This window comes from Gavia stellata, chromosome Z (genome assembly GCF_030936135.1).
Source record: "Gavia stellata isolate bGavSte3 chromosome Z, bGavSte3.hap2, whole genome shotgun sequence".
In the NCBI taxonomy this organism is placed as follows: domain Eukaryota; kingdom Metazoa; phylum Chordata; class Aves; order Gaviiformes; family Gaviidae; genus Gavia; species Gavia stellata.
In genome coordinates, this window is record NC_082637.1 from 84,726,130 (window position 1) to 84,749,239 (window position 23,110).

Sequence of the window (23,110 nt, forward strand, 5' to 3'; positions counted from 1 at the left end):
CAAGCAAGTTCCTCGGATCTTCTTTCACCATTTCTCTTTTAATTAGTTCAAATTGGAAAAGCATTTAAGGAGTGGGTACCACGTTTTGCAAGACTATGGGTTTGACACAGCAAATTCTCTCTCTTGAAAAGACATGGGGAAAATCAAGTAAATGCGTCCTTATTTCTCCTACGCCACCTGTTTCACATCTCCTTGGCTCAAAGGAACACTGCGTTCTGTTTTGTGCAACCTAAAACAGTACATCCAAACCAACTCAAAAGGAACAATTCCTGCTTTAAACTACGGTTCTCCTCCAACAACACCCACTTCTTTAGAGGACACAGAGGTATATTTATTGACTTAAAAGTAAGTATATTATTCATTCTGTTGTTACAACAGCAAAGCATCATTTAAGCCTCCACATTACCATCCTGGTTTCTTTGAAGTTTCATATCCCCCTGTACAAACAACTACATACAACTATTACGATTTTTTATTCTCTTGGTTACATGTTAATATTGTAAGATAATTTTATCAATCTTATAATAATTAAATCATACCAACAAAATATGACTGCGCAGAAATGAAAACATAGCATCACATTTAAAACATTAAACGTAAAAATTTAGTAACTGAAAAATGACTTAATGCATATATAGATGACTTGTGATACAGGTTCCTACTAAATTTCACATAATTAAAGTTCATTTTATATATTAATAAATATTACTGGTTAAATGGACAGTTATTAATTGTAATGCTGTTCACAATTACTTTGCCTCAATTTGTTACAGGAAAGTTAGATAAAATGAGTTTCTGAATTTGAAAGAATATTGCAACAAACAAGTTATTTAATATTATAGGAACAACTTAATTCTTTACCCCAAAATGTGGCAAATAAGGTTGCTAACCATGTAGCTTAAGAACTATGAAACAGAAAAAAAAAAAATCACATTACAATGAACAGATTATATGTGCAGTTTGTGGATTATAAGAGAGTTCATACTGGAATAAAAGAAAAAGGGCTGAAGGAAAGCTCCTATGTCACCAAAAAGAAGGCCAGAGGGCTTAGTTTGTTTGTTTTAAAGATAGCCAATTCAGAAATCTTGCACCAACATAGCAGCTCTAACACATCAAGATATCTTGGCTCTTGCTGCAGCTGTACTTCTGGAAGGCTTGTTCCAGAACTTCATGTGTGAACATCAGAAATTTGTTTCCAACTTAAGCTGATAGACAGCTATCCCATCCCACTCAGTTGTCTTTTCACTAAGTTAAACAAGCCAAGCTCTTTTAGTGCCCTCTTTTAAGACAGACTTTCTGCTTCCTGGATGATCCTAGCAGCCCTCTGTTCACCTGTTCACGTACAAATGCGTTTTTCTTGAACATGAGTGATCAGAACTGTACACAGCAATCCAAATAAAGTTCTACACTGGTGCCTTGTCCAAGAGGACTGGTACTTCCCTATCTCTTCTACTACAAATACCTCACCTAATACATCCTAGGAGCACATTTACCTTTTTCACAGCTGTGTAAGAGTGGTGGCTCATAGTAATCCTATGTTGAACTAATATACTCGAATCTTTCTTCTCTTGCTTCAAGATGAAGAGCTTCCATCCTATAGAAGATTTGCTTTCCTCAGTTTTCACCCAAATGAATACATTCACTAAAAAAAAACTCCTTGCCACCAAATTAGCAATTTCACAGACCGTTTTTGTGGACTGGAAATCGTCCAGTCCTGCACAGTTTGGGCATATTCAACTCTCTTAAACTGAAAGAACACATTTCAGTACAGAGCTGTGACAATTAACGCAAGCAGGGCAGTCATATGCAACTAGCAGGTTTTAGCTTACACAAAAACAAAAGTTGGCTGGCAAAGTTATTACAGGAATCACGCTGGGAAAAGAAAAAAGAAAAAAAATCTTAAAACAAGTATTTACCTATCTTTTTTGCTCTTCCCTCTTTGTTTCCCTGCAAGAATCCGTAGTTCTTCTTCAGTAGGATGCTGATACCACCGTAAACTAAAGAAAAAGAAAATCTCAAGTAAAGCAATATCAGAGCAATTTAGTGGGTTTTTTTTAAAAAAAAAACTATATATCAACACAGATCTATATGCATATTAAAGCACTGGTCGTTTGCAATACCTAAGCAAAGGAATTGCTCACCCTTCAGAAGGGAGAGCCACCCTGCAGGAAGACCTGGCTAGGCTGGAAGAGCGGGCTAACAAGAATCTTATGAAGATCGACAAAGACAAATGTAAGGTCTTGCACCTGGGAAAACATAATCCAAGAGTGCAGTACAGGCTGGGATCTATCCGGCTGGGAAGCAGCTCTGCAGAAAGGGACCTGGGGGACAACAAGCTCAATATGAGTGAACAGTGTGCTGTGGTGGCAGGGAAAGCCAACAGGATGCTGGGTTGCATCAACAAGGGCATCACCCGCAGAGACAGTGAAGCCATTATCCCACTCAGCACTTGTCAGGCCACACCTGGAATACTGTGTGCAGTTTTGGTCCCCGCTATGCAAAAAAAGATGTGGACAGGCTGGAGAGGGTCCAGAGAAGGGCCACAAAGGCCTGGGAAGCCTGCAATATGAGGAAAGGCTGAGAGAAATGGGTTTGTTCAGCCTTGAGAAAAGGCAGCTTAGGGGAGACCTTATCACCATGTGCCAGTATTTAAAGGGTGGCTACAAAGAAGATGAAGACTCCTTTTTTTACAAGGAGTCCCATGGAAAAGATCAGAGTTAATGGGTACAAGTTACTCCTGGGGAGATTCCGACTGGACACAAGAGGAGAATTCTTCACAATGAGAACAATCAGCCACTGGAATAATCTCCCCAGGGAAGTGGTGGATTCCCCAATATTGGCTACTTTTAAGATTCGTCTGGACAGGGTGCTGGGCCATCTTGTCTAGACCATGCTTTTGACAAGAAAGGTTGGACCAGATGATCCTTGAGGTCCCTTCCAACCTGGTATTCTGTGAAAACACCCTTGTGTGCAAGTACCCACCCTGCCTGAACTGAACAACCGCAGCTAAACTTCAGTTCTCTTCAGCATACGAGATGCTTTTTTGTAATCAGAAAGCTTTGCCACTTGTCATTTAAGTGAAAGTCCTTCACTCCTCAAAACACCAAATTTTCATGTTATCATCAAATATAGCACACAAGGTTATACCGATACTGGAAAAAGTTCACTAGAATAATTATACCACTACAATTATCCATCAGAACCATATGCTAAACGATTTTATAATTATGCTGCTCAAAAAAAACAGTAATTTTCCAGAATTCAGAATAGCTATTATCAAATAACCACTACCAGTCTTTTTTCTTAGGCAGAACAGACCGTAACATCAACATTCCTTTCCTAAACATCTCCTCAGTGATATCCCTAACTCCTACTATAAAAGTGCTACTAAAAAAAATCTAATTTACATGTAGCTGAGCTGCAAGTTTTTCCACTTTCACAAGCCAATGCACCATCCATTGCTCATTTATTTAAAAGGCAAGTAGTGGCAAGGAAATTTTGAAGAGGAAATACAGAGATGGTTAAGTCTCTGAGACGGTACATTTTACCTTAATCTCGAAGCATGTCAAGAACCTTAGTACGTGAAACAAGGCCTTTTCCACATTCTACAAGGGAGGATTACTGTCCAGATGCAGGAAGGATGTCATTCCAATCTCCATTCTGAAATGCTGATGCCCAAGTGTTAATGGGAACAAACTTGGGAATTTTATTAGTATTTATGTGGAAGTACTTTTCTGGAGTAGGAGGCCACTAACTGGTGATATGGGTTAACACAGGGTAATAGTTAGAGATGATAATGGAATCCACAACCATCAGTACTTCTCACATTAAGAAAACCTCATCAAGTAGGCTCATTCAAATCCACATTGGTGAATTAGAGATTATGCTACATCTCATTTCAAAAAGGTAGCAAGGCAAATTTGGAAAACAAGCATTAAACCCAAATAACCTCAAGCCACTTAATAACACTCGATCACCAGCTCTGTTTTAGAAAGGCTTTCTGTCCCAAGCGGAAGTCTGGCCCACCCATCTTTATATTTGCAGAATACGGCCCTTTATGTAAATATAATAAATGTCATTCTTCATGGAACACTGTCTACTTAACAAATGCTGAGGGAGGTCCACTGCTACAAGGCTCCTGCTAAAAGCAGAAACAGTCCTAAATGCAAGCAGCCACAACAAGCAATATTCTACACCTTCTACCTTCCTTATGATGGCATGGACACTTTGTGCTGCAAGAGACACTGGATAAAGACTACGAGAAAGAATGGGTATAATTTTAACAAAAAATATGTATCACTGAGCGCATGCCTGCCTGGCAGATCTTAAACAGGAGACATAGCCCCTCTGTCCTGATACTGTCCTTGACACTACACTAAACCTGGCTCAGGACAGGGAACTGGGAATGAAGAAAAATGGTGTGACAAAAATACAACACATCTCAGGAAGAGCTCCCAGTTTCAGCAGTTTAATTGCTGGTATAAAGAAACATTAAACAGGCAGTTGCACAGAGCTCATGGACATCATCTTAAAGTAACTCAAAAACTGGCGTAATGGATAAGTAAGAGTTCATTCAAGCCAGCAATATTACAAAGAATACCATCTGGTTAATAGGGGGTTCCATGAGCCTGTGTCAGTAGGTACTGCTGGCCTGAAGAATCAGCTGATGCTGGGATTTCTTCAAAAGAACTTCAGTACCAACCAATAATAAATCACAGAGATCCAAACCATTGCATGCTGCAAAATTCCCTTGAAGGAATTCACTGCCAGTTCAAAAACTGAAAATGGCAACTACTACAGACTGCATGAACAAGGAGTTTGCAGGGGGGAGAAGAGGGGCTGAATTTTGTTTGTGGGGGTTTTTTTGAGGCATTAGTAAGAGTGAAAGTTATTTCATTAATTTATTTTTATCATGTGTGATCCCAGATGAAAAATTTGCTGCTTGCAATCTTTGCTGCAAAAGAGACTGAGAATCACACACACATCTACCTTTTCATCCAAGACGACAAACTACACTGGAGATACTAACTTCTTCCTATCTTTCACACGACCTAGTGGGGGAAAGCATGGAAATAGTCTTCTGCTTTGTCATTCACCATCTCCCAGACCTGAACTTGGCATGCTGAGAGTACCACCAGTTGCTCTGTAATGATGAAAATCACCTGTTGAAAGCTAATTTTTCACAATCTTTCCTGCACAGATAGAGAAAGAGTACCTACTAGAGCAGAACGCACAAAATCATTGTTCTGTGTAACAAATCAAATACATAAACCACAATTTGCTCTTAATTACACTACAGATTTACACTGCAAGTGATTCATAATTACAGCTAATAGGATGCAAGAGTTTGGGGATTTTTTACTTAATAAACTCTGCCCACCTGGCATTTAAAATCTCAAAACCAAGAGATCTGAACAAACATTTTCATAAACATAGAGCTAAAAAAAAGTAGTTCGTATCTGCTTTAGCTTATATATGTTTAAAACAGAGATCCCACAACTTACTACTCTGTAGCTTTAACATATCCAAGTTAGTCTGAATAGCAACAGCAGCACAGATATGCCCCAATTAATTTGAATTAAGGTCATTAATGAATGCACGACAAAACATCCGTTTTCTCCTGTCTTCCCGAAATGGCCTGAAAATACAATGTTGTTGAGCAACTTAAAAGCAACATTTTGGTAGACAATGTTTTTTTAATTAAAAATGCAAAGGCCTATGCAGCTACTTAGGCTGCCAATTCATTGACTTCAATAAATACGAATATTCAAATTCTGTTCAAGCTCTGAAAACAGCATTGATTGAAAAAGTCTGTAATTTAAGTAATTGTTTTTCCAACAGTCAATGACAGCTGTTCATTCTGTAAACGAATAATTATCTTACATCTATCTATTCTAACAGTTCTTTTAAATTTTGAAGCGTCTGTGTTTCCTTTTAATGAACTCTGAACATACACATACAGGCATCTGGAAACCAACCGGTCACTTAAGAGCTTCTGGCTTGCCTGGTAACATGTTCATCCTCTCTCCCACTTGGCAAGGACTATCCGTAGACATTTCAGTCTATCTTGCTTAGAAAAGCCTCCCAACCCTTTGGAAGAAAGACACTTAAGCCAAATAACTTAGAAACCACTTTTGGGCACCAAAGACTAGTTGAAGTATACTGACAAAGGGAAGGGGGAGCAGGTGGTAACTTTTCCTAGGAAAGCTGGACTGCTTAAGTATACAGGCACAGGCAGACATGCTCTTATGTGTGTATATAACCCTTCACCACCCCACTCACACAGGTCTGTGAAAGAAAACACTGTTGGCAAAAAGACAGCACTAAGGAAAACAGGTTAACATAAAAGATAGTTTGTCACCTAAACTAAGAAGAGAACTGTTTTTCTTTCTGCCACTAAAATTGAGATTCTTGTGGCAGTGAAGCTTCTGACTTGTTTTTCTTTCTGGAACACAGCATTATTCCTAGCTCTTTACAAAATTGTTGTATTCAGGAGGTTATTCACCATGACTGAAATTACAATGCACTAGAATAGTTACTAGATAAATAGAAGGACACTGAAAAGCAATAATGAGATTTTCAAGGCTACTAACATGAAAGGCACTAATAAGACTCCCATTGACTTCAGCGGGAGCAGAATTCCATAAGCACAAGTGCAGAAACCCTGCTTTATGCATTTATCAATCTGCAGGTGTGCAAAGATAAAAGAAAAAGATTATGAAAAAAATATGTGAACAAACCCCTCCCTATCACTGGCACAAGGCATGCCTTAGAACAAGGATACAGAAAGTGAAAACCTCACAAGAACCAAGAATATGGACATAATATTGAGCAATTCTTTAAAAAGAGCAATTAAATATTTAAATTTTGAAATAAACATTTAAATAAATCTTTTAAATAGGATATTATGAGTAGAAAATGTCATTTGAATAATTGCCAATAATAACACTATGGTAGTAATACACCTTAAAAATATATGGTATGCAATTTCTTATTTATTAACGTAATACTCTTTTTAGAGGATGCAAAAGGTGATTAATACCCTGCAGATGTGGTCAACAACAAAACTTCACACAACAATTAAGAGTACAATTCCTGTTCATATTATTCATCTGACAATTACTGTTTTCCATTATACCTAACCAGTGATACCTAACACACATGTAAACAACATTTAAAGTCACTTTTCATTAGCAACTCTTTGGGTGATGAAATGGGGAAAATTAAGAAAAACAGTTGGTAATTCTAAGATGCAGAGGAAAAAAGGCAATGGAAAATTATACGAGACTGGTTAAGACTCCTGTGGAGCACATTATTATTCAAGGATGCTCCTTCAGAAATCAGGCAGCAGAGATTTGGTATTCTCAAAATTTTAACAATTACAAAAGACAGCACACTACCTTCTAACCATACAAAGTGGTTTTCTTCCCAAATGAAAAAACACAGTGTCTATGATTCTTTTAATATTTAAGATACTGATTTATATTCAAAACAGCTGCTGGCTTTCGTTGTTATTATGGATACAGCCACACAGGGAATGCTCCCCTTGCAACTCATTATGTCTGTTTGATCTATTGTTATGAGGAAGTAGTGTATTGAAATTTATACTAATCCTATCCTATGAAGTATTAAAAAAATAGAATTTTTAATAAATACCTAAGCACTCTTTATATGCAAGGCTAATCAGCAGGTGGATTATCAAGAACACTGAGGCAGTGCAGCGAAAAAAATCCTTCCATTCCTCAATGTCTTGTATTCAGTTTAGCTTTTTAATATTAAAGTGTGTAGCTTGTCCCTTTAATCATACAACAGCTGGACAACAGCTAACTTTATGACTGATACAAGAAACAAGTCTTTTCTTTTACAGTAACACTGTCTTTATACCTTGAGCCTGTAAGTCAGGTGTCACAATGCTATGGTAATAAATTTAAGAACAGCAGATTATTTATTTTTCAAGAAAACAACCTAAATTAGTATGTTTTACTGTTACTACTCTAATGCATAATTGCATTACCATATTCACACACCGTATAGCAACTGTTTCTTATCTTACCTGCCACTACAGAGAAGCCAACGAGCAAGAGAATAGTGAGGTATGATCTTCTGTATGACACTAGCCATTACCATGGTAACCACCAACTGTACGCCTATCACACCCTGTAGAGGAATAAGTTAATAAAAAGTCAATATGTGTTTTAGAAAAGTGCTGAAGTACCTTTAAAAAAATAAAAAAATTAAAAACACCTTGTATGGTAGAGATAACATTTTTTGGTTTTTGTGGTTGGTTTTTTTTTTTTTAAACTAGAGGGGGAAAAAAAAAACCATACCGTATCAGTTTTCAAGAAATCCCCTGAAACTTGCTATAATCAGTAACATACTTCACCAAAGGGAAAACACATTGCCAGGTCACGAGGCTGGTAACACTACATACCCCATTTCACAGATTGTAAGGCCACATGTGGATGCAGCATTTCACAAGACATTATGGCGTAAAACTACACCACTGATTACAATCTTGGTTTTTGTGGTCTCTTCAGTTCTGACACGATTTAACAGCTGACACCACATAAACCCACCGGAATTAACAATAATTTACAACACCCACGTAGTGAAATTTCAGCCTTCGATTAGTGCAGTGCATTTGCTCCTCGCTGAAGTCCAGGCACAGGTAGGGAAGGGAGGGGAGGGTGCACAGGCATCAGCATAGCTTCAGTTTAACGTCCAACTCTTGATCAGGATTTAGCACTTCAGAGCCAGCAGTAATCTCATTCCCAGTCACTCAGCAAGTTTTAATTCAGACTACTGGTTGTTGGTTTTGCTGTTTGTTTTTTTTTAATAATGCAACTTTAAACTTCTAAAGCTAAATAACAATGGGTGAAATGTTGCATGGTATTACTGCAATGATAAGTTTGTTTTTTATTACATATCGTTGTTTATTATTACGTATCATTGCATTATCCTGCACATGAAATTCTTTCAACTAATACTAACACCATGTTAAAAACCAGCATGAAGCATGTACACCATATTTCCCCTATGCACATGCAATATTTTCATGTTTAAAGCATCACAAGCAATAGTAAGAAGTATCAAACACAGATATGCAAGGGAAATTTACAAAAACATGCAAGGGAAAAGATGCTAAGAATGAACCAAATAAGCTATTTCCACTCTTTTAAACTATTTTTCAGAATACTTTTTCAATTAAAGGAATACCAGCACTTTTTTCAATCAGCACACAAAATGCCACATTTAAGTGGTGGCACATGAAAGTTCATATTCACTTCCATTCTTAGATATCAACTTTTGGATATTGCTAGTTACTAAGAGTATTTTGAAGATAAAATATTTCCTTCTATAGTTGTAGAAGTTGGGAATTACACCTCACTAGCTTTGACTTGATGCAATGTGTGATAGAAGGTCAGGAGGCAAAAGTATTTCTACACAAGGAAGCAGTACACAATTAACCACTGGCAACTAAAACACAGATTAGCTCATACATTTGAGAAACCTTTTCTCCAAAATTCCCCAAAGCAAGAAGATCTGTCCCTCAAGAACATGAACACCTCACTAGCAGCACAGCATGCAGTACTGCCATTACTCAACACAACCTCTCCCACCTCGCATACCTGTTCTCTTGGAGGAAATTGAACCCCACGTTCTTTTTACCAGAAATTTTTCTCAACGTAAAGATAATCTGGGAAAGGAAAGAGCAATTCTTACAGAATGGTGAATCAGCCAAGGTTGGAAAGGACCTGTGAAGATCAGCTAGTCCAACCTCCCCTGCTAAGAACAGGGTCAACTAGAGCAGGCTGCTCAGAGCCGAGTGTTCAGTCATGTTTTGAATGTCTCCGAGGACAGAGAATCCATAACCACTCTGGGTAACCCATGCCAGCATTTGACCACCCTCACCTTAAATAATTTTTTCTCTTTCTTATGTTTAAACAAAATATTCTGTATTGTGCCCACTGCCTCTTGTTCTTTCACCAGGCACCACTGAGAGGGGTCTTGCTTTTTCCATCTTTATTCCTCCCCATCAGGTATTTATACACATAGATAAGATGCCTCCTGAACCTTCTCTAGGCATAACAGCCCCAGCTCTCTCAACCTCTCCTCCTACAACAGGCAGTCCAGTTTCTTCACCATATTTGTGGCCCTGCGCTGCACTCTCTCCAGTAAGCCCATGTCTCTCTCGTACTGGGGAACCCAAACCCAGATGCAGCACCTTTGTCAATCTGCTGGTGATTCTCAGAATAATGCAGCCCAGCTTGCTGTTGGCCATCTTTGCCACAAGGGCTCACTGCTGGCTTATGGTCAACTCAACAACCTCCAGGACCCCCAGGTTCTTTTCTGCCAAACTGTTTTCCAGGTGGACAGCCCCCAGCATGTACTGGTGCCTGGGCTTATTCCTCCTCAGGAATATCGGCATTTCCCTTTGCTGAGCTGCATGAGATTCCTGTTGACCCGTTTCTCCAACCTGTAGAGGTCCCTCTGAATGGCAACACAACTACCTGACACAGCAGCCACTCCAAGTTTTGTACCACCTGCAAGCCTGCTGAGGGTGCACTCTCTCCTGTCTTCCAGGTCATTAATGAAGATGCTAAATAACACTGGCAGCAGCATCAACTCCTGAGACACATCACTAGTGACCGGCCTCCAGCTGGACTTCATGCCACTAATCACAACACTTTGAGCTCATGTCGTGGTTTAAGCCCAGCCGGACTAATCACCACACAGCTGCTCACTCACTCCCCTTCCTCAGCTGGACAGGAGAGAGAAAATATGAGGAAAAGGCTCGTAGGTCGAGATAAGGACATAGGGAGATCACTCACCAATTACCATCATGGGCAAAACAGACTTAACTTGGGGAAATTAGTTTAATTTATTACCAATCAAAATCAGAGTAGGATAATGAGAAGTAAAACCAAATCTTAAAAAAAACAACACCTTCCCCCCACCCCTCCCTTCTTCCCGGGCTCAACTTCACTCCCAAACCTCTTCCCCCCCCCGAGCGGCACAGGGGGATGGGGAATGGGGGTTGCGGTCAGTTCATCACACGTTGTTTCTGCCGCTCCTTCCTCCTCACACTCTTCCCCTGCTCCAGCGTGGGGTCCCTCCCACGGGAGACAGTTCTCCACGAACTTCTCCAACGTGGGTTCTTCCCACGGGCTGCAGTTCTTCACGAACTGCTCCAGCATGGGTCCTTCCCACGGGGTGCAGTCCTTCAGGAACAGACTGCTCCAGCGTGGGTCCCCCTCGGGATCGCAAGTCCTGCCAGAAAACCTGCTCCAGCGTGGGCTCCTCTCTCCACGGCTCCACAGGTTCTGCCAGGAGCCTGCTCCAGCATGGGCTTCCCACAGGATCACAGCCTCCTTCAGGCATCCACCTGCTCCAGCGTGGGGTCCTCCACGGGCTGCAGGTAAGTATCTGCTCCACCGTAGACCTCCACGGGCTGCAGGGGGACAACCTGCTTCACCATGGTCTTCACCACAGGCTGCAGGGAAATCTCTGCTCCGGCGCCTGGAGCCTCTCCTCCCCCTCCTTCTTCACTGACCTTGGGGTCTGCAGAGTTGTTTCTCTCACATATTCTCACTCCTCTCTTCTCTGGCTGCCTCTTCCCAGTTTTTCCCCCCTTCTTAAATATGTTATCACAGAGGCGCTACCACTGTTGCTGATTAGCTCAGCCTTAGCCAGTGGCAGATCCGTCTTGGAGTCGGCTGGCATTGGCTCTATCAGACATAGGAGAAGCTTCTAGCAGCTTCTCGCAGAAGCCACCCCTGTAGCCCCCCCTGCTACCAAAGCGCTGCCACGCAAACCCAATACAGCTCAGCACCTCAGCCAGTTTTTAGTCCACCTCACTGCTCACTTACCTAGTCCATACTTAATCAATTTATCTACGAGGATGTTATGGCAGGCAGTGCTGAAAGCCTTGCTAAAATGAAGATAAATATTGTCCGCTCTTCCCCTTGTCCACCAAGCTAGTCATTTCATTGTAGAATGCTATCAAGTTGGTCAAACATGACCCTCCCTTCATAGATCCAAGCTGACTACTCCCAAACCCATCTTGTCTTTAATACATTTGGATTTAGTTTCCAGGTTTATTTGCTTTATTACCTCCTCAGGGATCAAGGGGAGGTTGACCAGCCTTTAGTTCCCATATTGTCACCTCTTGAAGACAGAAGTAACTCTTGACTTCTGAAGTCCTCAGCAACCTCCCTTGATTGCCACAACCTTTCAAAGATAAGAGCGAGGGCGGCCAAACAGAGTGACCTCACAACAACATTGGCCGCTCCCTCAGCACTGGTGGGTGCATAACATCAGGACCCATGGACTTGTGTATCTACAGTTTGTTTAAATGTTCCCTAACGTGATAGTCTTCCGTGGAGGGTAAGCCTTCGTTGTTCCAGACTCTCCTACCAGTCTCAGGAGCCTGGGATTTCTGAAGACAATCTTTAGCAGTGAAGACCAAGGCAAAGGCAGCATTAGTATCTTGGCCTTTCACATGTCCTTTGCCATGAAGTCTCCTGTCCCAGTCAGCAGCAGGCGCATGTTTTCCGTCATAATAAATTTGCTCTTGATATACTTGTAGAAGGTCTTCTTGTTGCCATTCATGTTCCACACTAAACTCAACTCCAGGTGGGCCTTGGCTTTCCTAACCCCACGCCTGCATGCTCAGACAGTTTCTCCATATTCTTCCTGGGTGACCTGACCCTGCTGCCACCTCTTGCATACTTCCTTTCCATGTTTGAGCTTAGTCATGAGATCCGTGTTCATCCATGTATGTCAGGTTGGATTGTTCTTGAGCTTGAAAGTCAACCAGCTTTCCCAGACCCCTCTTCTCTCCAAGACCATATGCCATAGAATTCTTCCAAGCTGAGGCCTGATCAGGTCGAAGTTTGCTCTCCTGTAGTCTAGGATTGTGAACCTGCTACTTGCCTCATTTCCTTCTCTCAGGATCCTGAACTCTACCGTCTGACGGTCACTACAGCAAAGGCTGCACGACCTTCAAATCACCAATCAGTTCTTCCTTGTTTGCAAGTCTGAGGTCCAGCAGAGGACCTGTCCTCATCAGCTCCTCAATCATATGTGTTAGGAAACTGCCATCAAAGCACACCAAAAAAATCTCCTGGATTGCTTGTGCCATGCTGTGTTGTCTCTTCAGAAGATACAGGGGTAGCTGAAGTACCCTATAGCTCCAGCACCTGGAAACCTGAAGATTCTTCCCATTGTCTGAAGAAGGCCTTATCTTCTATTTCTTCATGATTAAGGCTATCTACAGCAGACACCTACAACAACATCACCTATGTTGCTCTGCCTCTCATCCATACCCGTAAGTTCTCAGATGGTTCATTATTCATCCCATGGCAGACCTCCATGCATCCCTACTGCTCTTTCACTTAAGAGCAAGTCCCCCTCCTCACTATCCCAGCCAGTCCTTCTAGAGGGCCTGCATCCATCCATGGCAGCACTTCAATCATATCAGCCACCCTATCACATCTTTGTTAGCCAAATGAAATTGTAGCTCTGCAACTTCATACAGCCAGCTACTTTCCCATTTTCTCCTCATGCTGCATGCATTAGTGTACAGGCAGGTCAGAGATGCACACAAGTGGGCCAGTTTCCCAGAAGAGGTATAAAAGATTCTCCCCCATAATGCTGGCCTCATTATCTGTGTACAGGTATTTCCTTGTTTGTTTATATACTTGTGTGGGCCCCCTTCTGCCCCGGTTAGTTGTTTTCAAGGACTCCTCTCCACATTGCCCTGCATCCTTTGCTTACCAACCCAGCCCACCACTTTTTCCTCTCCATTTACGAGTCATCACCACCTTCCTCTCACAGTCCTAGTCCAAAGCTCTCCATACCAGTTTGGCCAGCCTGTTGGCAAAGATGCTTTTGCCCCACTCAGTCAGGTGGATGCTGTCCCTTCCTAGCAGTCCTCGAACGCCAGAGAGGGTCTTATGGTCATACAAGCCAATTCCCTGGTGTCAACACCCGCTATGCAACCAGCTTCATTCAGAACTTCATTCAGAAGTACTTGTTACTTTTTTATAACTTGAAATAACACCTTTGGGGTTTTTTTTTTTTAAATATCATGAAGTTTCTTTAGTACTCAAGCCTCTCTTTGCTAACCCCTCCTCTGTCCTTGAAATTTCCACCGCTCCTTTTTATTGCTGCCATCAGTTCTTTGAGCTACCTCAAAAAGTAAGACCTCACTTTTGCTTATGCTCCTTTATCACCAAGACCAGGGATCAAGATCAGGATTGAAAGCTGTGTGATATATTATTTTAAACATCCTACCTTTACTAGGGATTCTTTGTATCTTGGAGTCCCATGCATAAGATTACTCAAACCAATTCCCTAGCTGAAGGGAAGTGGACTTAAAATGAAAGGAAGTGTTATTAAAACAAGCTGCCTGCATAATGTATTTGAAATATTTAAATTACTAAATTGCTCAGGAAGTATATGCTCTTTGTTTACAAGACAAACCAGACATTTTAAAATCAAATGTTTATTCTGACCACCTCATTAATAAGCCTAAACCACTTCCACACAATGTAAGAGAGAAACTACTGTCCCTCCATCTAGCCTGCCTATTAAGCCATGATCCTCAGAGTTCACTATCTCATATAAAGTCACATATGAACTTTAGTCTAGAGAAATATTAATTAGGAGGACTGCCTAATCAGATGCCAGTGTATCTCTTCAATTACTCCTCGGGCTTCCTGTTTGTAAGGGAAAGAAAATGCCTCTTCAACTCAAGATAACAGGAAGGAAAATGATGCAAATCAAGGCAGTTACTTTTTTATTCAGGGTAGCAGGTCTGCTAGCTGAGCTAAAATACCTAAAATTCAGACTGTTGAGAAATGTACCTGCAGAAATCCATTTCCTTACTCAAGTGAAGGCTGCAAGAAGATAATTTCTTCTTAAGCCACTGAATGTCGCTCTGCGTCCTCCCCACCCCCTTTCAGCACAAGTTCACTGTACTCACTCCCATAAAGGTTACTGCTGTATTTCTTGAAAATAGAAATACCTACAAAAATATTTCAGGCTACAACTGAAAACAAACTAGCAAATTTTAAGCCATTAAATTAAAAAAAAACTAATTATAATATCCCTAATACTAATTTTAAAACTGACTTGTGGTAGAAATATCCTTCTGGTCTTTTTCTACAAGCAATTAAAAAAATGGATATACCCACTCACTTGATCAGGGCATTTTTCTCTTGATTCATGAAGGTTAGCAATGAACCACAAGCAGTATGTTAACAGAGTAAAGCTGTGACATGAAATTAAAAAATTCCACTGCATTAATCTTCTAGCAATCAGCCAAGAACACATTACAGGAATACAGCAGGTGATATGCCCATTCAAAATAACACGCTATGTGCAGAGCACAACATTTTGCCAGCTCTACTCTTTTGCCTGTACGTGGTTACACACTACTTATATGTTCATTACAGAATCACAGAATCATTAATGTTGGAAAAGACCTGTAAGATCATCAAGTCCAACCATAATACACCCTAGAAAAATCTACAACATCCTGAACTATCTCATGTTACAACACTAGAACACATCTTCACACACACAAAACAACAAAAAACAGGGTTCATTCCAATTCAGGCTCTGTCTAGATCATGTCTCCCACATACTTAAGCCTTCCCATTACCACTAATATCAGTTCAAATTCAAAACCACTCGTTTCAGGAACATGAATCAAGATTAGATGTTGGTTCCCACGAACATCTTATATCCTCTACTTGCCATACTCTAAATGAGAGGACACAGAATTTAGATTTAGCCAGAAATCCACAACTTAAACACAAAAATCTAGCCCTGCTTAATAGAGCATAACATGTTTGAGGGAGAAGATGCTGGAGGGCAAGGTCCACAATCACATGGGGGTTCTGAGGGCCTCTGGTGAACAAAACCTGAAACCCATCAACCCATGTGATCTGTGATAAAGTAACAGAGCACACAACCATTGACAGGCTTGACTCAAAAGTAATAGAAGCATTATTCACCTCTTGGAGATGAGGAACTGCCGCACAGATTAAATAAAGTGTCTGCAGTTACAGAACAGTTCATGGAAAATGACATTATTTAAATCCATTTCATAAGATCTTCAGCACTCTCTGATACCACGTACATCCATGTGCCTATCATGCTTCAGCTTCGCAGCTTGGAATTTGAAATCTGAATTCAAGACGCTGGAGACAGAAGTCAGTATCTTGCTGGTCAGAGACATTTCTGTCAATCTGTATAACACCGAGAAGCACTCAACCCAAAGAAAAGACGACTACATAAGACAGTTAAGTCAGTTTCTCTACAAAACAAAGGCTGGCAAGCAACCTCCTGGTCCAAGATGAGACTGAAAACACACTGCCTAATAAACTGCAGCCTGGCTGTGTTTCTGTGACAGAGGAAGGTCTTTGGCTAGATGTGTCTTAAAAGTCTGGAGCACTGTGCTCAGTTCCAGGACCTTCAGTAAGTATGGCATTCTTACTTTGGCTTGTACAACACATGTTTTACAAGAAAGCTTTATTAAAACATAGCAAAGAATGCGTATGTGGTCTACAAGAGAAGTGTTAGCAGCTACATTAAAGGGAAGACTGCCAGATTTCTTGAAATCATGAAAAAAAGATGACAGGTCCAAAAGGCAACAGTATAAGGTTGAATAAAGTATAACCTAGACTTTGGTTTTCACAGCCTGTATCTTTCAGACTACACGCCTGGAGACATAGTTGCTGATAATTAGGAGAACAAAAAGTAAGAATAAGCAATTAAGATAAAGTTACAATACTCTTATCTACAAGTTAAGTGTACTTATCATACACCGACAGCTATCTCAGAATAGTAACCAAAAAAAACCCAAACAAATTTTTAAAAGTACTTCTGCCTAAAGGACATTTTTCTTTTCATCATGAATTGATTTACAGAACATGCAGAGCAAAGATTGCCAAGGTTAATAGTTTTATGCCAAAACACCACCCCAGTCTCCTCATTTTGACCTTGCCCAAGGTTATTCTCCCACACCTGTAGGTCAGGTTTTTTCCCCTCTCTTTTCCCTTACCACATACCTAGATACTATGAATAATTCAAACACCTAGGTTTGCACAGGACTTTGAAACTACTTATTCTTTAACAATAACTATCTCCTCCATCACAAGACAAGGGCCTTGAGCTGAAGCCAACTGCCGTATGCGCCAGGACTGCAGTAGCAATACAGCTGCATGCCTGAAAAAGCAACTAGTAGAATCCAATTCACGACTTCACCTTCAGAAATGCAAAGCCAGCTACTTACTTTCTGAAGTGGCAAGTCTTGTAAAAACAAGATTTTTACACCAAATGCACTGGAGTATTCTACAGATGTTAATTCAGGGCATATCAAACTCTTTCAACAGTAGCACACAAACATACTAACAAGGTTGTGAATTTTCAAGTAAGAAGGAGAAAAGCTTTTACGTTAGTAGTGAGCAGCAAGAACTCTAGGATATAACAAATACTCTTATCTTCTGTAGTTCCAGAAATGCAATGGTATTTGTGAAGCCTAGAAATGAAATCGATACAACCTATTTGAAATGCCATTTAATCGATGACACATTATTGCTTTTGGTATTAGATGGGACTTTTCCATATGCAAAATTTCCTCCACACGTATACATGCATGCTCAAGCTGCAGCTTACAAAAGCAAGGCAGTGCTCTACTGAAACATAAATGCAATTCAAAATTGTTTGCTAAACAGTAGAAAACATTATATGGGATGGCCAAAGAAAAGTGAGCTCACTGTACGAAGTCTTAAAATGAATGCTTTCTGTGAAAAAGACTACTTTCACAAAATACCTATCGTCAGAATGATATCCTGTACAGTCGTCAATCTGAGGCAGTTCAAATCTTACCATTTCTAGAAATCAGACATTCGTAAAGCTAATTTTGGGAAAGAAATCTATGCCAAGACACCTCTTCAAAATTTGGGGTTGGTTTTTTTTTTTTCTTTTTTTCATGGCCAAGTTTTCCCTGAATTCGTATCTTCCTACACCTACCACTGTTTATAACACAGCAGAGATGAACAAAAGATGCATGAAGTGGCATGAAGAACATACAAGGAATTTGGGACTACCACGACACTGCTCACCTTCGCGCGTCTTTCCCACCCAAAAGGTCACTTCATTCTTGACCAGTGTCCTTCCACATATTCAAAGGAGAGCCATAAACTGCTGGACAGAAGCAGTCACCAGCAGCATGATTCCCTTTGAAACAAGCTGTTTTGTTTAAAAACAAAACTACGTTCCAGTCAGCCGACTGAACTGCATTTTACCTGACAGTCTTGCTTCTTTTTCCACTGAGGGTCTCTAAGCACCAAGATAACAGAACTAGTGATCACTAGGAAAATCAGGTTATTGCTATAGAAATCTCATGAACAGAACAAGGGCATTTATAAAATCACAGAATTATCATTATTACTGAAAAAAACAATACAGAATGTCTGTTGTGCAGAATGCCAATACATATCCAATGTATTATTAAATTACAAGTAAAACTAGTTCAGAGAACTGATCTACTACAAAGGAAAAAACAAGGTTATGTTCTATTATTACTATTCAAAGATATTTAAAATCTAGTTTACCCATACTTCCCCAATTAACACAAGTAGGAACGATGGAAGGCCTCACTCTCCAGAACATTTGCTTTTTAAGCAGGCTTTGCCATTACAGAAATCACTCCAAGTATAAAAATTGAAGTCTTTAATGTCTCTGCTGACCAGTCTAAAACACCACAGCCTTACACAGTATTAAGATACTTGTGCAGAGTTTAAAGTTGTGAGCGTAACTGGCGTCACAACTACATAGATGAGTTCTGGCGGTCCCAACTTGGCAGAGCGCTGCCAGTAAATTGTTTTGATGATTTGATTTATAAGTCCCTTGATGCAAAATAAACTGATGAACATTTCATTCTCCTCTTGCTTTGGAACTGGAGAACACAGCTTCCAAACAGCGTAAAAGTGAACTGTGATCTTTTCACTTTGCTTATGTCATGGAATCACACACAAAGCTTATTTGTCCACACTGCCAGCAAGTAGCAAAGAAAATTGGACCTGATTTTTCAAGCCCATCAGGCCACAGAAGCAAACACTCAGTTTATTTACATAAGGACCTACACTTCAAATACAGATCTAGACAACAGCTACTCATGCACTCCTGCAGACAGGAGGCTCTCAAGACCTTTTGATTAAATATTCTAACCTCTACAGATAATAAAAAGAAAAAGAAATGGAGGAAAAGACAGAACGAGAAGAAAACCTACAGAGTTCTTTTCAGGTTTCAAAACATACATAATTAAAAAACACCTTAGCAGAATCAGGTGATTAAACCTTTAAGTATTAGAACAGTTAGAAGTCAGGTTTTACTGAAAGTATAACTCTAAAGTGTATTCCCTAAGGAAGGCTTCCATCATTTGAACAAACACTATGTTGCCGTAGTTAAAATGACATATTGGCATTCATATCCATATGGAAAAGAAACATATGTATTCATGGGACGTACAAAATATGTTTTTATACCTGCACTCACATATCCCTACAGTGCTCCATATATCTCTTATCTGTAAAATAAGTATATTAAAAGCAGAACCAATCAACTCCGGTGTTTTAAATGGTAGCTAAGGCCTAAATATAAAATTCGGCATACCTTTATAGTGAAGGAGGTCCAGCCATGAAATACTCTGCCTCCACTATTAAACTACATATATCCAACAGGCTTATGTCTTCAGCAGCAATTACACCAGCCAAACTTTGCTCTTCTGCTAGTGTCTGTATTACAAGAAGTTCATTTACTGTGCATTATGCTGAGTGCAGTAAGTTGTGTCTGCGCTAAAACATCTGTTGATAAAAGCAATCTGAGGCAGGATTTTTCATAAACCCCATGTACTTGCCTGCTATCACAGTATGTACTACAGCTGCGATGTAACCCAGAGCACTGAAAATGAACTAGTAGTAATGAAATCCAAAGTGTTTGGCAAAGGTTTCTAGATACATTCAGGATCACAGCTAATTAACTCATCTATTTACAGAGGGTCTACAGGAAATGTTACTAGATTGTTGTACACACCTATAGAAACGCATCTTAAACCTGATGCGGACCATAAAGCGTAGCGGCTCACTCTACTTCTCAGCGGAAAAGCAGCAAAGAGAGAAATAACCACCGGGAAGTAAAAACGTGTCGGTGTAAGGCCGCGGTGGGGAAGCAAACGGCACGCTATTTCCCTAATGGGTACTAATAACAGAGATCAACGGGTCTCCCCCCCCGCTCCAGACGTCCCCAAACCCGCGAGCTCTTCCTGCAGCCGAGGCAGGCCGCGGGCGGCAGGAGCTCAGCCCCGAGCCGCAGCACACCAGCGGAGAGCAGCGAGCCCTGGCCCTCAGCCTCAGCACGGGCGGCCTCACCCCGCAGCCCCCCCGCCGCCCCGTCCCGTCCCGTCCCGCCGCCGAACCCCCCGCGCCGCCCCGCTCACCATGGTGCTCGAGCCGGCCCCGCCCGCCGCCGCCGCCGCTCCAGCCGCCCGGCCCGGCCCCGCTCCCAGCACATAAATCCGCCGCGCCGCTCCCGCCGCCCCGCCAGGCCCCGCCGCGCCGGCTCCCTCCCGGCGCACGCCTCGCCGCGGAGGTCACACCAGGACCCCGCCAGCCCGAGGCCCGCCTGAGCTGTCCAAACCAATTGCCTGCGCGGACGGCGCCGCGGCGAGAGGAGACCGCGCCTCAGCGGCCAACCCCGCGCCTGCCGTTCCGCCCCCACGGGCGGAGGTAAAGGCGGCGAGGGGAGGCGCCCGCCGGGGCACAATACCCGCCGGTCCCGTTGCGTGAGGCCCGTCAGGCGCTGCGTGGGCAGCCGGCCCCAGGCAGGGCACCGGCGCGACCCTGACCACGTGACGCGGGAGGTCTCCCGAGCGGGGACTTCCCTACTCGGCCCCGCGGGGCGGCGCAATCGGTGTCCACCGGGAGAGAAACGGCGACGCGGGCACAGGGCGGGGAGGGGGAAGAAGGAGATTCAGCTGTGGTGCGAAGAGCGGGGGGGGGGGGGGGGAGTACGGCAGTGCATCCGCGCATGCGCCCTGGTCGTTTCCCCCCATCCGGGCTGGCAGCGCCAAGGCGCATGCGCAGAACTGGAGCCCGAAGCCGGAAGTGGGGCGGGGCCGCTCCCGCCCTTCCCCGTGATGGTGGCTCTGCGCCGGGAGAGAGCGGCGGTTAACGGTGATCCCTGAGGGGTGGGAGGCCGTAGTGAGGCTTTCCGAAAAGTCCTGCCCGCCTGGAGGGACCCGCAAGCGATTTTCAGGAGAGTGGGGCCCACCGCCGCCTCACGGGCCCGGCGATGTGTTGCGGAGGCGGGAAGAAGCGCGGAGCCGTTTGACCTGAGGAAAATGTATCGTGTGCCTGCCTTCCCGCACCTCTTCCAAGGCAAAACCATATCTGCCCTTTGATCTGGTCCGCTTACCGGGTAGTTCTTGTCATAAGAGGGCCTGAAATAGCAAAACAGCTTTCTCATAAATCCTGCTGCTTTAAATGTACCGCCGCGGTCCTCTGTGCGTGAACTGGAAACTGAAGCGCAAGCATTGTGCTTGAATGGATAAATAGTATTTATATAGAAAATTTTACCTACATCTGTTGGTATTTTGACGAACTTCATCTGCCTTTCAGAGAATCCCAAGAGGGGGATTCACGGTGGATCTAAATCTCCCTTCACACACAAACACTTGGGAAAAGATAATTCAGTAACATCTTAACAACTGTCACGGAGACTTAGACACTCTGACATTCTGACATTTTTAATTCTTCCTTTGAAATACGTGGTGGCTAAAAGAAAAACCCAACAAAACCCACTCAATAATAAAAGAATAGAGTAAACAGACTTCAAAAGAAATCCTCTCAGATAGCAGAGTTCATATTACCAAGGACAAAGACATGATGGTTTTGACCAATTCAAACCATTCCAATTTAGTCAACAAGTCCTGGGCCTCCCAATTTATTAATGCTAATTTGGTGGCGCTTGTGGCAAATGTAGCATGGTAGAGAAGAGCACTGTCAGGTTAAGAAAACAACAAAGTCTCAAGGCATTCTGTTCACACCATTAATCGTGTTCCTGGCATAAAGAATACTGAAGAAAACCAGTAAGTTCTTAAAAAAGCAAAGTTAAAAGCATTGATGTTGTTGGTGTAGGAATAGTAAGAGATCAGATGTGTTTGGAGAGCAACCGATTTCAGACACGTTTAACACTTCTAAAAGTAAGTCTCAAAAGTGTGTGTCTTTTAAAGGAAATTCATAACTTCCCTGTGGAACTCTTTGGCATGAGATTTCATTGCTGATAAGAATTTGGTGGCATTTTATGAAAGATAAGCAATCGAAATCATTAACAAACAGAGCTATTTCATTAACTGAAACAAGGATTACGTATTGGTTGGCTTGCACTTCTAACAAGCGTGACTTCAGAGCACTAGTATTTTAATTCTAGTATTGTGTAAAGGGTGTTTAAAAAAACCAAGCAATATTCACACAACAACGAGGCCACAGTTGTAATCACTATGCGAAAATGGATTTTTGAAAGGGTTTCTTTGGGCTGAGCTAGACCTTTGCAGTGAGCCAGCTAAAGAAGATTGTCCTGTGCTGCTGATAGAAAGACCATCTCACCTGTGCTGGTGCTCTCCTAGACCCTCCGTTTCGCACAGCGGGCAAGTGTTAAGAAACCTGTTGGAGCAGACACAGCCTTGCTGCCCATGCCGCCTGGATACAAGGCTGGCTTAAGCAGAACACAAATGCCTCATCCTTCAGGAAACGGCCAAGGCTCCCCCCAAAATACCTAGCTATTTCTAGACTATCAAATGTGGTCTCGGCAGCCTCTCCAATCTCTTTATTCCACATCGTTAAACTCCCTTTTCCTCCAGGTCACCATTTCCTCCCCCACACCAAGTATTCTTTAACCTCCACGGGAAAAAATCCATTTTTTGCATAACATGCTACGTGTTATATGGCAACTAGCATGATTTAAACTCTACTTTAGGTCCAAGCAGACGTAAGCTTGCCAGTTTTGCCAAATGTATGCTGAGATCATGTTATTGGGA

At 42.0% G+C, this 23,110-nt stretch overlaps 1 protein-coding gene across 1 annotated transcript in view; it reads right to left on the reverse strand.

The window, feature by feature from the left end:
• TMEM161B (transmembrane protein 161B) overlaps positions 1–20,524 on the reverse strand; it is a 43,085-nt gene extending 22,561 nt beyond the window's left edge. Inside the window, exons 1-3 of the mRNA XM_059833702.1 lie at positions 20,513–20,524; positions 8,054–8,157; positions 1,917–1,997 (exon numbers count right to left, since the gene is read on the reverse strand). Coding sequence (XP_059689685.1) covers positions 1,917–1,997; positions 8,054–8,157; positions 20,513–20,515 — 188 coding nt within the window. The 5' untranslated portion in view covers positions 20,516–20,524. The remainder of the gene's footprint in view (positions 1–1,916; positions 1,998–8,053; positions 8,158–20,512) is intronic.
• Between the last annotated feature and the right edge of the window lie 2,586 nt (positions 20,525–23,110).